The sequence below is a fragment of the Erpetoichthys calabaricus genome, chromosome 12 (assembly GCF_900747795.2).
Source record: "Erpetoichthys calabaricus chromosome 12, fErpCal1.3, whole genome shotgun sequence".
Taxonomy (NCBI): domain Eukaryota; kingdom Metazoa; phylum Chordata; class Cladistia; order Polypteriformes; family Polypteridae; genus Erpetoichthys; species Erpetoichthys calabaricus.
This window is the reverse complement of record NC_041405.2, coordinates 10,099,060-10,113,358: the sequence shown is the minus strand read 5'-3', so window position 1 is coordinate 10,113,358 and position 14,299 is coordinate 10,099,060. Positions and strand designations below refer to the sequence as shown.

The 14,299-nt window shown below is 37.8% G+C and overlaps 1 protein-coding gene across 1 annotated transcript; it reads left to right on the top strand.

The window, feature by feature from the left end:
• Nucleotides 1–1,540: 1,540 nt before the first annotated feature.
• Nucleotides 1,541–8,481, top strand: LOC127529854 (uncharacterized). The gene is made up of 5 exons (XM_051934900.1): nucleotides 1,541–1,984; nucleotides 2,072–2,098; nucleotides 2,438–2,737; nucleotides 5,546–5,821; nucleotides 8,381–8,481. The coding sequence occupies exons 1-5, from the start codon at nucleotides 1,906–1,908 to the stop codon at nucleotides 8,479–8,481; spliced, it is 783 nt and encodes a 260-aa protein (XP_051790860.1). The 5' UTR covers nucleotides 1,541–1,905.
• The last annotated feature ends 5,818 nt before the right edge of the window (nucleotides 8,482–14,299 follow it).

Genomic DNA, 14,299 nt, shown 5'->3' with positions numbered 1-14,299 from the left:
GTGGCGAGCGCCCTCTTCTACATGGTGGTGTGCTGGGGAGGCAGCATAAAGAAGAGGGACGCGTCACGCCTGGACAAACTGGTAAGGAAGGCAGGCTCTATTGCAGGCACGGAGCTGGACAGTTTGACATCCATGGCAGAGTGACGGGCGCTGAGCAGACTCCTGTCAATCATGGAGAATCCACTGCATCCACTGAACAGGATCATCTCCAGACAGAGGAGCAGCTTCAGCGACAGACTGCTGACAATTCCTGCTCCACTGACAGACTGAGGAGATCGTTCCTCCACCAAACCAAGCGACTCTTAAGTTCCACCCCGGTGGGGTAAACGTTAACATTATACAAAGTTATTGTCTGTCTGTATACCTGCATTGTTATCACTCTTTAATTTAATATTGTTTTTTATCAATCTGCTGCTGCTGGAGTATGCAAATTTCCCCTTGGGATTAATAAAGTATCTATCTATCTATCTATCTATCTATCTATCTATCTATCTATCTATCTATCTATCTATCTATCTATCTATCTATCTATCTATCTATCTATCTATCTATCTATCTATCTATCTATCTATCTATCTATCTATCTATCTATCTATCTTTATACTCCTTATTGTGTCGACCCCATCAAAATGTCTCCATTCCTAGCCTTTAGCCTTCATATGTTACACCACAGTTAATACCTATGGCCTCAGGCAACAAGATAGAGCAATAGATTAAACAAGAGAGAGTGACACTTTTAATTATTTATCTGTTGTTGTTGTTGTAATCTATTATGGATAATATGTGCAATATGTAAGGAAGCAGAATGCAGTGAGTGTTGGTTACAATCTAATGATGTATTAGGTGTGAAGTTTCAGATGGCACAATAACTTGTAGTTACATTTGATTCCTCCTTGTCAACTCATCCTCTGCACAAGTCCAGGCTGTTCATACAGAGTTGTCTTCTCTTCATGGAGGGAACACAGGAGAGGACAGAGAGAGACTGGTGGGTGAGCCTGGTCTTACACTTTTCCAACTTCGTTTGTTGTGTCTCTAGATCAATGGGAGCAGGCAGCTCCCTTGGTTCATCTAATCCTATTTCTATCACAATCTATTTCTAGTGACAAATAGAATGAGTCTACTTGTTCCTTTCCTGAGGTACAAACCATTCACTAGCTGGTTTGTTCAGTAGCCTTCCTTGCTGATATTTTCTCTTATTTAAAAGGAATGCACAAATGCAACTTCAAAGAAACTACTGGGCCATAAAAACTAACTCTTTGTGTCACAAATGGCCAGTAATAAAGTCTTAAATGTAGCATTCCTAAAGCTTAGAGGGAAGAAGATTAGAATGGCTTATTTCTAGGAAGCTGCTTCTTTCTTAAAGTCAAGATTAATTCTTATATGGCAATTTACAAACAATTATCAATATCCTAAATATGAATTTACAAAACTGCAGTCAATGTCCAGGCCTAACTTCATCTCGCAGTGAAATATGATATAAATATTAAATATTTCTAAATTATAAATATGAAATATAAAATAGCCTGTTGGAGGGTCTGATGTACGTTTCATTTAGGCAACAACTGGGCTGAGATTTGGGGCTAGGCCCATGGAAGTGTGACATAGCAGTCCTAATGATTTATCTGACTACTTTTTAATCTAACTAACCATCAGATTTGCTCCACAGTTATTCCAACTGCCTACACAAAGCTGTATTATTTGCAAAAAAAAAACAAAAATAAAAGTTAGACTTGCGTGCCAAACCACTGGTAAGTATGTCAGAAGTGCACAATACATTACAGAGATGGACTGAGAGCAAAGTTAACCAGAAGGAAGTATGATGCCCAGAGCTGATAACGTGGGACCATTTAACCCCGTGTGTGAGTAGACCTTCTATTCACTTTGTGCTAAGCTCAACACTTCACAATGTCTCAGCGTTCATATCGACCTTCAGAAACTGACGGACCAAAGGTGGTCCTGTGGGCAGCTTTCTTCGTCACTCTTAGTGAGCCTGACATCTTTACTTTCCATTTTTGGGTTTAAAAGGCTTGTTACTTGCTTTCTCATATTAATAATTCTTTGATTTTTACAGCTGCAGTGATTCTGATCGTGCCAGCAGGTAAGTGCGTTTCTGAAGTAGTCACGTTAAGTAGATGAGTAACACCGAGTTAGTCTTTGCTGGGCTTTTCTGTATTTAGGTCCTTCATTGAAATTGTAACCACCAGCTATGCACAGTAAAGCTTAAGTGAATGCAAGCACTACAGTGAGATTTAATTACAAGTTTTCTGGTAAATGATAATCTTATCCTTTATAAATTGGATACTTTAAAAACACAGGAAAGCCAACATTCTTAAAAGATGACTTGGATATGTCAAGAGTTAGCACAGCAGAGGTCTTCCATACTCAAAAGCTTAATGGTGGATTTAGACATTGGTCTACTAAAACATTTTTTTTTCAGAGCCTTTCCAGTTAGGAAATCTTCTAGTGGATAAAAACTTTGTCAGAGAAGGAGACACGGTCTCCTTTAAATGTCGAACAGAATCACAGAACTCAGAAGTCAACAACTTAGTTCACCTGTACAGAAACGGTGAGAAAGTGGAAATAGAGCCAAGTGACATAGAGCTGGGTATTACCACCTTCAAGCTGAAGGGCATCACAATGGCACAAGCGGGCAACTACATGTGCTTCTATGGGACAATGACACCAGAGAACATGAGAGTCACAGAGACAAACAACTTGGTCAGCCTGACGGTCATAGGTAAGTTAGATATGTCCTAATGATAACTAAATCGATAAGCGTGTGGTTCTTTAAAATCTGCTCTTTGACTTTACAGTGCTGTTCATATCCTGATTGCTTTGCTAAACAGTTTTAATTTCTGTCTAATGCAGTGTTTCTCAACCTTTAAGTATTTGTGACCCGAGTTTTCATAACAGTTTTAATCGCGCCCCCCTAACAGTTTTTTGAAAGGAGCCCACTAATACCAATTTGTTCTTTTTAATTAATGATATATCATAGGTGTATATTTTATTATATCTACTTAACTTTTATTGACATTTATCTAACTCTATATTTATTTTTCTAGTATCAGAATGTAGTTTAAGTTCATTTGTTTTGGTTTCAATAGATGTATTTTTCATATTTTCGATTCTTGTTTTCTTTTTTTCACATCTTCGCACCCTCCTTTTTGTTACTTTGTGCCCCCCTAGGGGGGCCTGCCCCACAGTTTGAGAACCACTGCTCTAATGGATTCATGAAATTTTTGTTTATGATAATTGGGGACATGGAGGAGCTTCTTCTTCTAGTGGTTAAAGTTTGGTCTTAGCCTCCCACTCTGTATGTGACACTAAGTAAGTTATTTATACTGCTGAATTGTTACATTTCAACTAGATGGAGGGTGGAACAGAACTTGGACATGACTCTCCACCATTCTTGTGGCTAAAAGACTAACACCTTCACCTTGGTGGCATCCGCTACCCTCTCTGCCCATTGTGCCAATATTACTTTATCAAAGTGTTACAATGATGTTATTCAGTTACTCTTAATTATTTGATTAACCTGGGGTTAAGAATCAGAACTAACTTCAATGTTTTACTTTTCATTTTTTTTCAATTGAAAGTGAAGTTTTGAAAAATTTATTTATACAAAGATAATTCAATTCAGTTTTACATAGGGTAAGAGTTTAAGGCTTAGTTAACCATCCCAAATAATAACCTGCTGCACATAATAAATTAGCACATATAAAGATAGCAAAACTTTCTTTAAAATTGGGCACACTTAATTAAATAATAATAATAATAATAATAATAATAATAATAATAATAATAATAATAATAATAATAATAGAAAACTAGTGGTAGGTCATGGAATAAAGAAATAACTTGTTCATCCAAAGTTGATTTTTGGATGTATAGATCAAGTGCAACAGTCGTGTGTTTACATGTACATTTAACTGGAAACCCACAGGTAGAAACACTCTTCTGCACACGTCCAGCTATCATCTTTTGTCCCAAATCAACCACTTACTGCTTTCACAATATTTTAGATACTGGTCGATTCGCTGCACATGTCCTGAATGCACACCTTGTGCCATTTATTTAATGCAAAGATTTAGAGACAGGGGCTATAATTCAAAAACAGAGAGGTTTGCTTATAAAAAAGCCTTACATACCCACTATGATAGATAGATAGATAGATAGATAGATAGATAGATAGATAGATAGATAGATAGATAGATAGATAGATAGATAGATAGATAGATAGATAGATAGATAAAACATTTTAACCCTGACCCTAAGCCTAAACCTAACCCTAAAATCCCCAACCAGTTATACAGGGTTCATCATTTGATACCCCAAATCTTTATGCTATTTTGTGTTATTTCTTACAATAGATAGATAGATAGATAGATAGATAGATAGATAGATAGATAGATAGATAGATAGATAGATAGATAGATAGATAGATAGATAGATAGATAGATAGATAGATATGCCTTATGATTCCCATCCTGAGTGAGCTGCCCGAAGGCTACAGGAATCAGCAAAAGAGGATGGTTGGGAGCAGTTCATTCCCATCTACAATAGGTGACAGTGTCCCTTATATTGAGCCCCAGTTTGGACACACTCAGGGCTGCATGGGAGTTGGAGTCCAGAGGTGCAGCCCAGTTTGGTACCCCATGTGTACGGGAGATATTTAATAGTTGTGAAAGTAAATGGGAATGTTGGACGGGGTCAAATTATGTGCTTTCTATCCATTGTGTCTGGTGGGCAGAGATAGATAGATAGATAGATAGATAGATAGATAGATAGATAGATAGATAGATAGATAGATAGATAGATAGATAGATAGATAGATAGATAGATAGATAGATAGATAAAACTCTCTTTCAGAAAAACGTCAGCTAGTTTGATTTGCTCATTACATATTAGAGAATTTGCCAATCATTAGAGGATATTCTCATTATCTTTGTTGCACCTTGACATGAACTGGGTAAGAATTTACCCAGCAAGATTGGGCGGAAGGCTGGGATCCACTAAGTCACCCTTATTTATACTAACTTTAATGATTGCTGCTTGGAGTGTGGCAAGACAACCAGTGATAACTGCTACTGCGTCATGGATTCCCCCTTCTGTACTTGAAGACCATATCTCTTTGAGTTTGCATGTGGAGATTGTCCCTTTTCCCTTTGTTTACCTCAAGTTTTCCTTCTACATTCCCAAAGACACGCAGGCTAGACTAATTGGTCATGTGTCAGTGGACTCTGTAATGGTCTGGCTCCCAGTCCAGGGCTTAGCTCCTGCCTTGTGCCCAGTGCTGCTCCCCACCAGACTGAACTGAATTATGCTGGTTTCAGAAAGTTGTGTTAAGTGGAAATGTCTGAAGGCTTACTAAACTGTTGTTTTTATTGTGGTTTTATTTTTTATTAATAATGATATGAGATAAACCACACATAATAAATTGACTTTCCGGGCTTGTGTGAGGAATTAGATCCTGAATTCTGTTGTTTATCACATTTTTGAAATAAAAAGGCAATATAATGTAGAGAATGATTTTCTGTTTTGACAGAATATTTGCTCGTCCTGCAAGCAGATATAAAGAATCTGCCCACGGGCAGAGCAGATGTGACCTTCAAATGCTTCTTTTCCAACTTGAAGAAACCGTCAAAGGGCTCCTTTGAGCTGCACAGGAATGGAGAGCTGATCAGCACCCAGCATATGAGTGGCAAACCTGGCGTTGATTTTATCCTTAAGGGAATTAACGTGACAAGTTCTGAACAATACGTGTGCATGTGCAGAACAGAAGATGATTTCCCTTTGCGGAGTCAAACTTTTTCCTTTCGAGGTAGGACCAGTACAGTCTCTCAGTGTATTTGTCACTGGGGCACAATTGGTTTGAAGTTTGTTTCTACCTAGTAGATTTTCTTATTAACAGGAACTAATTTCTTTTTTCCTCTAGATTACATATACCATTTATTTTGTGGGTGTGGAATAGAAATAAAAATTAAGAGGTTTATTGAAATGCATTTCAACAGATTCATATTTTCAAACTGAGGATACAACTGAATAACGAACCTCCAAGGCACACATTTCTGGCCCAACAGGCTTCTATAGTTCTTGGTGCAGGGCAATAATTTCACCATACCTTCAAAACCAGACAATGACTTTTTTTTGTTTTATGTGGTCTAGTCCTCAGGTGGCCTTCAATGTTTATTTTAAAGCACCATACACAAAGTGTATCTATTCGATCGGCCGTTTTAAACTATTTTGGGAGGATTTTTTTTCCGAATTGCAGTTTTGCAAAGCCCATTCATATGCCCGCCTTTATCTGTGTGTACAAATCAACTGTCTTCTGAGGAACCTTATGGTGACAGAAAATAGTCAAGATGCACAATATGGGGGGCTTGATTAGTCTGGGACTTCCTAAATAACCCTACAGACCCCCGCAAAGCCTCCAAATCAAAATTGTGAGAAGCATTTCTGTCTTAAAGTGCCAGTGGGGCGCAGCCTGCAAGATATTGTGCGAAAGAAGTAATCAGCTTCAGTAAGTCAGTAAAATGTTTAGACCAGGGGTCTTCAACCTTTTTTCCCCTGAGAGCTACTTTTACAAAATGAAAATGGCTGAGAGCTCCTCATGTTTTCTAACGTTTCTTCTCATAGCTCATTTCAACCCAAACAAACTGAATAAGCTTGTTTTAACTGAACATTTACAAAATGTTGGTGTCCACAACTCACATTTTGAATTAAAACATCACAAAAAATATTTAGTTCACCTGCAAGTGCATTTTGTGTGTCTGTATGCATTTTCTAGGTAATCTCACACTATTAAATTAAAACATGAATGCTGTTAAAACAAAACAATGCAATTCCAAATCCACAGATCTGACTTCTTCATTTGTCATTTTGTCACATGTCACTGTGTCACTTTATTCACAGGTCCAGTCGCATGTGTGATGTGTTGTTTAGTTAGTCAGATGACTGGCACTGAGGTGTCTGGTGGAGTGGAGCCACTGAGGTTCACCCTGATTGAGTCATTTAAATGTTCGTAGTTATCAGGCTCTACTAAGCTCCAGAAATGCTGAGAATGCTGTTGAGACTTTAGCTGTACATTATTTTGAAGGTTTACTAATATATAATATATCAAATCCAAAGTCTGTCTGTCTGTATGTCTCTCCGCTTTTCACGTGAGAACTACTTAACGGATTCAGATCGGGCTTTTTTCTATAACTTGCTTGAACATTCTGGATGATTTTGCGACTTCTCTCATTTCGCTGTGTATCAGAGTTTGCTTGCCGTACTAATTTATTTGCACTAATCCGAGATCTACACAACGGGCTGAAGTGGGGGGCCTTCCTCACTCACTCGACAGCTTCAGGGCGTGTTCCTTAACTCCGCTTAGCTAGCGAACGAGAGAACAATTGAACTCAACTTTGTTTGATATTTAAAATAAAGTGTTACTTAGGTCTTGATGAGTTTCAGTCTGGATATTCTCTTAAGTGTATGCCACATTAAAAGGAGAAATTGCAATTCAGATTGTGGATCGTGATTTTGTGTTAAAAGGATCGTGATATGATTTTTTGGAAAGATCGCCCACACCTAATTTGACTAAAGAAGTTTTCAAATTTATGTAGGATTCATGAACCCTTTGGCGAGCTACTTGAAAAGGGGTTAGCTCGTGAGCGATGTGTTGGAGATCCCTGGTTTAGAACCTCCCTAGCTTTGTCTTCTTCAGTATTTCCCCCAAAATGTCTATCATATGCCCAATGTCATTACATATCTTGAAAAATGTTGCTTTTTGTAGTCTGTGAAAATGTCTTTGTGTCATGTGCTGGCACCATGTTTTCACCTGAGAAGTAGACTCATTGGCCCTGCAGTGTTCCCAATGCCCTTAGCTGTGTGTGCACATGTGTAGTGATTGAGCTTGAAAATCATCACTCATATTAAAATAGGATATCATGTTGTTGTGGTGAATGGTTTTTCCACATTTGGAATTCTGGTTCTGCCAGTAAAAAGTGTCTGTCAATAAACATCCAGCGTCTGTTCTAACTCTAACATCTAACTCTGTTCTTTTCTGCAAACATTATTGTATATCCAATCACCTAGCGTTTTAGAAATGATTGACATGCAACCTGCCAATTGTTGGTCCAGACTGTAAAGATGAGTTAAGGTGCTGTTTGGATCAGGTGATAGGTGTTGTATGTTCTGGAAGAAATTGTGTCAGGATTATAAGTTAGCCTCTTACATGTTTCAGGGCCAGAAATGGAAATGCCAGCTGAATCCATAAAAGGTTTATCACAATGAATATCAAATGGAACTTGGTTGAAAAAGATGAGAATAAAATCAGTGATGATGTCATGAACCTTTTTAAATTTTATTTCTGGCTTCTGCTGTTTCCTCTTAACAGGACCAAACAATTCAGAAGAATCATCAACAAGCCAAAAGAACCAATTGACAGGCAAGTGTCTGCTGAAAGACGGGCAACTTTTTCAAATCTGTGTCCAATGAAATGCTTGTCACAAAGTGGGCAAAAGAAAATGGAGATTTAGAAATCATTCTAATGCAGGGGTCTCCAACTCCAGTCCTGGAGAGCTACTGTGGCTGCACGTTTTCATTCTAACTCTTTTCTTAATTAGTGACCAGTTTTTGCTGCTAATTAACAATTTCCCTTTATTTGAATTGACTTTTCTTGAGACTCTGACCACTGAATTGATTCTTTTTTCCTTAAACGGCACCTAAACATAAATTTGATGTGAAGTGAGCCAAAGCTGGGGCCTCAAACTCCAAACAACTTCACTTCATTCAGTTTCTTAATTTGAAGCCAATTCTCGTTGCTAACTAAACCCGTTATTTAATTCCATGGCGCTCATTCTGCCAGGGCAGAAATTTCCGAAACTGTTGATTTTCTTTTTTTAAGAGCGTTGCCTGTCAAAATGTGTTGTGGACCTGAGCAGATCGACATTACTGAGGCCTTCACCTTTCTTTATGTTCAGTTATTGTGTGATGGACGCAGGTTGTTGTTTATCTGTTGGTTCATTTTGTGTCTTAATATTGTTTAGTTACTAATTAAGGAAAAAAAGAAATAATTAAGGGTTCTGAATCTTAAGTTGTGCATCAATTAAAATTAAGGCAAAGAGTTAATTAGCAGCAAAATCAGGTCACTAATTAAGAAAAGGGTTATAATGAAAACCTGCAGCCACAGTAGCTCTCCAGGACTGGAGTTGGAGACCCCTGTAATCTAATGGATGTATTTGTATTCTGTCATGTACTGTACACTTGGGGGGCTGCGTTCAGATGGGATCGAGCCTTTGAATTGAAGACCTGCCTCTCTCCTCATTCATTGGTCATTAAGCCACAAAGCTGTATTTCTGGGTTTTCAAAATCTCAAGTATAAAAGAGGGCTGTTTATTAAATTGTTTCCTCTTGCAAAGAGTTTTTCTAATACTAGACTTAAATGTTTGCACAACCACTATATTGTAAAGGTTATTATTTTAACTCTGATTTATTACTATGTTAAGCATTAAACTTGTAATATTTAATTCTTGTTATTCATCATTATTCTGCGATACCATCTTTGTTTTGGGATGATCACCATCACTGTAAGTTGTGATATTCAAGATGTCACTACTTCCTGTTCAGGAGCAGATACAGGAAGCCCTGCCGATTAATCTCATCAAGCACAACAGTATTTGAACCGATAATTTAGACTCAATGCTACTCTTGTTTTAGGGCAATTTCTAAACAGATGAATAGAAAACGTTTTTTGTCTTTGAACTTCAAACTTTGCGTCATATTTTTAACTTTGATTTTTGGCTTTTCTTTTGGTTTGGGTGCCTTTCTCTTCTGATCCATCAGTTTTCAGTATGACTGCCTGCAACTTTTGCTTTGATTAACGTTCATTTCCCTTCCCTCTTTTCTTTCAATTTAGCAACACTAAGGCATAATTCTACAATATTCTCACACATGCGAGTCATGCTCACTTATTTATCTTCTGAGCTTCAGCTACTCTGTAGAGATTGACTCGAAATTATTCTTAATATCAATAAATATAACAAATCATCTTGTCACGCAGTGCTCTAAACTGTAAAAACAGTCAATCTACTTTTTATATGTAACCCTTTTTATTAGTTAATAACTAGAGGGCTCGGCCCCCTGCTCGCTTCCCTCTCCCACCCTGGGTTTGGTTATCCAGATATACAATTTAAAGAGATTGTTATTTGCATCCGAATTGTTACATACTCTTCTATGTTGCATCGCTTCTCCGTGATCATAAATATACACCCGACCGAATTGTGGTTTCTTCGAAATTAAACTTGCGCAGCTTTAATTGATGTGGGATTGTTTGTAAGTAGGGCGTCACATGCAAAAGTGACCGTCTCACGGGTTTTGCTTCCAAAGGTTGTAAAGTCTAGTCTCGCGGGACGTCAAAGTGTCTTTCCGAGAAGAACACGTCTCGACCCAAGATTTTTTTATTAAAATAGAGAGATTATATAATGATTATTATACCTCTACTAAGTATATGTTAAACATTTACAATTACGTGAGAATTTGTAATCGGAACCTTTCAATATTTTTAATGCTGACTTTTTAATTTTATTTCACCGTATAGGATGCCCATCGAACCGCATCTCACTATACACCAATGTGTGTGTATATGCGACAAATAAAATCTAAATCTCAAATCTCATTTTTGGACCCCACATTGTTAAAACGGTGGAGTTCATGTACTGCCTGAAAAACAGGCAGCATAAGAGAGAAAAGAGGACTGAGAAATGAACGTTAATCAAATGAAAGTGTCTAGCAGAACCAGGAGATCAACAGAGACAGGCACTCAAACCGCAATGTGAGTGAAAAATCAATGTCAAAAATATTGTGTAAAGTTCATAGTTCAAAGAAAAAACGATTGTTGTTCTTTTGGTTAGAAATTGCAATATAAACTAAGACAGTAGTGAAACCGACTTACTTGTTTAAATACCGTTGTGCTTGATGAGCTCAATCGACATGACTTCTTGTATCCCGTCCTGAGCAGCGAGTATTCTTGTCTTGACAACCGCAACTCACTCTGATGATTCTCATTCCAAAAAAAGATGGCGGAAGTAACATTTAAATATTTTAAATTTATAATACATAATGTATTAATAAAACAAAGTTAAAATAATAGCCTTCATCATACAGGGATTGTGTGATGATATCAGAAAAAATTATTACAAGAAGAAAGAATTAATAAATGATGTCCTGTGACGGTATGTGTGCCTTGTGGTGGACAGTTGGCTCCTTCTTGTAACAGGTGAGGGCCTGGTCTCTGTAACCTTGTATTGAATTAGGAAAAATGGATGGATGGATAAATAGAAACAGAAATGAAAACAGTGCATCATAATTAACAGTAAGCAATCCTAAAACTAATAAGGTGCAGAAACATTTCGTGTATTGTTATCATTTCATCTTAAAACTGAGACGGATTGCTTTATTGGTTCATTTGTTGAGATGTGGACATACTAACAGCAGTGCTTACTTTGTCTTTGTCTTTCAGAGAAGACCACTTTTGGCTATGCTGTGAGGCACATATTGACCATCCTGGTCATCCTCCTGTTGCTTTGCATTATGTCAGAAGCCTATGGAGCCCATGTATATTTTGCACAGAAGTTCTTAAAATGTTAGACTTGTTTTTTTTCCCTGAATACCCCTCAATTCAACCATGGAGACAATTTATAAGACTGACTTGAAGCCTTTTGGTAATATGATATGTGTTATTACTTGTATCTATCTACTCATCCACAAACCTGCACATCCATTCATCATTCAGCTTATCTTCATGGGTAAGTGGACAATAGCCTGACAGCAAAGCATCCCCAGTGTGGGCAGCAGTACATTACAACACATGCTCACCAATCTATTTCACCAATATATTTTGTAAGCAGGAGTCCCAGGCATGGCAAAAAGGTGTGAGGTCTCCAAATGTTCCACAAAAGGCTTTATAGGTATCCATTGTCTGTTTGGAAAAGACCATATCACAATGGGACTTAATCCCACCTCTAATGGCCTACCTCAGGCCCAAAAGGGATTTCAGCCTCAAAACAAACTTACGTATCTCAAAATATGGCCAAAGGCCACACAAGAAGAAGAATGACCATGAACATTTCCCTCGAATACTAGAATGGCAGCAAACTCTTTATAAATAAGGGATTTATTAGAAAGAATAGAAAAATAGAAGCAAAATACTCAGAAGCCAAAAACGTTGCCTAAACGGCAATCCTATAAATAAAAAGAGTACAAAATGAATAAGAAAACAGGAAATTTAGAGGAAAAACAATACTTACAGTAAGACACCATGTAACTACAATACTCTACTGTTGGCTCTTAATTCTGAAAGGAATTATTGGCCAAAAGGAGGAGGAAGCAGCCATGGCATCATGGTGGGCGAGCCCACTAGAAGGACACAGGGAATGGTAACATATTTATGGGAACAGAACATAAATATCAATCAGAACAGAAGTAATAAAAATAAACATGAAAACAAGTTAAAATGATCCAAAAACAATAGTATATAAATTCACATACATTTAAACAGATATATTAGATTTGTCAGTTAACCTGACTGCAGTGCATGACTTTACACTTTGAGAGGCAAAAGAAATGAGAAAAATGGGAAAATAATCCACTATCACACACAGGGCAGAAAAGCTTCAAACCAAACGTAGGAACATCTCGATCAATAGAATTGGATGCCCCTGAGACACATTTCAAGTGTCATATGAAAGGGTCCGAAACATTGTGTCAATGTGATATTTCAGTTGTTGTAATTGAATAAATTCACAAAAAATTGTAAAATTATGTTTTTGCTTTGTCATTCTTGGCTATTGAGTGCTGCTCGATGAGGTGAAAAAATGAATTTAGATGATATTTGCATAAGGCTGTGGATTACAAGAAAAGTGTCGAAAGTGAAGCCTGACTGATTGGATGGCGTCACCACATACATTAAGAAAGGCAGACAACCACGAACACTATGAAACAGACACTTAACATAATACAAAACTGAAAAATAATTAATGATCAACACCATACTAAATAAACAGCATATACAGTTAGGTCCATAAATATTTGGACAGAGACAACTTTTTTCTCATTTTGGTTCTGTACATTACCACAATGAATTTTAAATGAAACAACTCCGATGCAGTTGAAGTGCAGACTTTCAGCTTTAATTCAGTGGGGTGAACAAAACGATTGCATAAAAATGTGAGGCAACTAAAGCATTTTTTGAACACAATCCCTTCATTTCAGGGGCTCAAAAGTAATTGGACAATTGACTCTTTAGCTATTTCATGGGCAGGTGTGTGCAAGTCCGTCATGTCATTATCAATTAAGCAGATAAAAGGCCTGGAGTTGATTTGAGGTGTGGTGCTTGCATGTGGAAGATTTTGCTGTGAACAGACAACATGCGGTCAAAGGAGCTCTCCATGCAGGTGAAAGAAGCCATCCTGAAGCTGCGAAAACAGAAAAAGAACAATCCGAGAAATTGCTACAATATTATGAGTGGCAAAATCTACAGTTTGGTACATCCTGAGAAAGAAAGTAAGCACTGGTAAATTCAGCAACGCAAAAAGACCTGGACGTCCACAGAAGACAAGAGTGGTGGATGATCACAGAATCATTTCCATGGTGAACAGAAACCCCTTCACAACAGCCAACCAAGTGAACAACACTCTCCAGGGGGTAGGCATATCGATATCCAAGTCTACCATAAAGAGAAGACTGCATGAAAGGAAATACAGAGGGTGCACTGCAAGGTGCAAGCCACTCATAAGCCTCAAGAATAGAAAGGCCAGATAGGACTTTGCTAAAGAACATCTAAAAAAGCCAGCACAGTTCTGGAAAAACATTCTTTGGACAGATGAAACCAAGATCAGCCTCTACTAGAATGATGCCAAGAAAAAAGTATGGAGAAGGCGTGGAACAGCTCATTATCCAAAGCATAGCACATCATCTGTGGAGGCAGTGTGATGGCTTGGGCGTGCATGGCTGCCAGTGGCACTGGGACACTAGTGTTTATTGATGATGTGACACAGGACAGAAGCAGCTGAATGAATTCTGAGGTGTTCAGAGACATACTGTCTGCTCAAATCCAGCTAAATACAGCAGTCAAATTGATTGGGCGGCGTTTCATGATACAGATGGACAATGACCCAAAACATACAGCCAAAGCAACCCAGGAGTTTATTAAAGCAAAGAAGTGAAAAATTCTTGAATGGCCGAGTCAGTCACCTGATCTTAACCCAATTGAGCAGGCATTTCACTTGTTGAAGACTAAACTTCGGACAGAAAGGCC

What these genes read in the sequence shown, in the direction of transcription:
- LOC127529854 (XM_051934900.1), top strand. Translation starts at nt 1,906, where the DNA reads ATGTCTCAGCGTTCATATCGACCTTCAGAAACTGACGGACCAAAGGTG. An exon ending in AGCTTTCTTCGTCACTCTTA is followed by an intron (nt 1,985 to 2,071) that starts GTGAGCCTGACA and finishes TGATTTTTACAG; the next exon opens with CTGCAGTGATTCTGATCGTG. An exon ending in GGTCAGCCTGACGGTCATAG is followed by an intron (nt 2,738 to 5,545) that starts GTAAGTTAGATA and finishes CTGTTTTGACAG; the next exon opens with AATATTTGCTCGTCCTGCAA.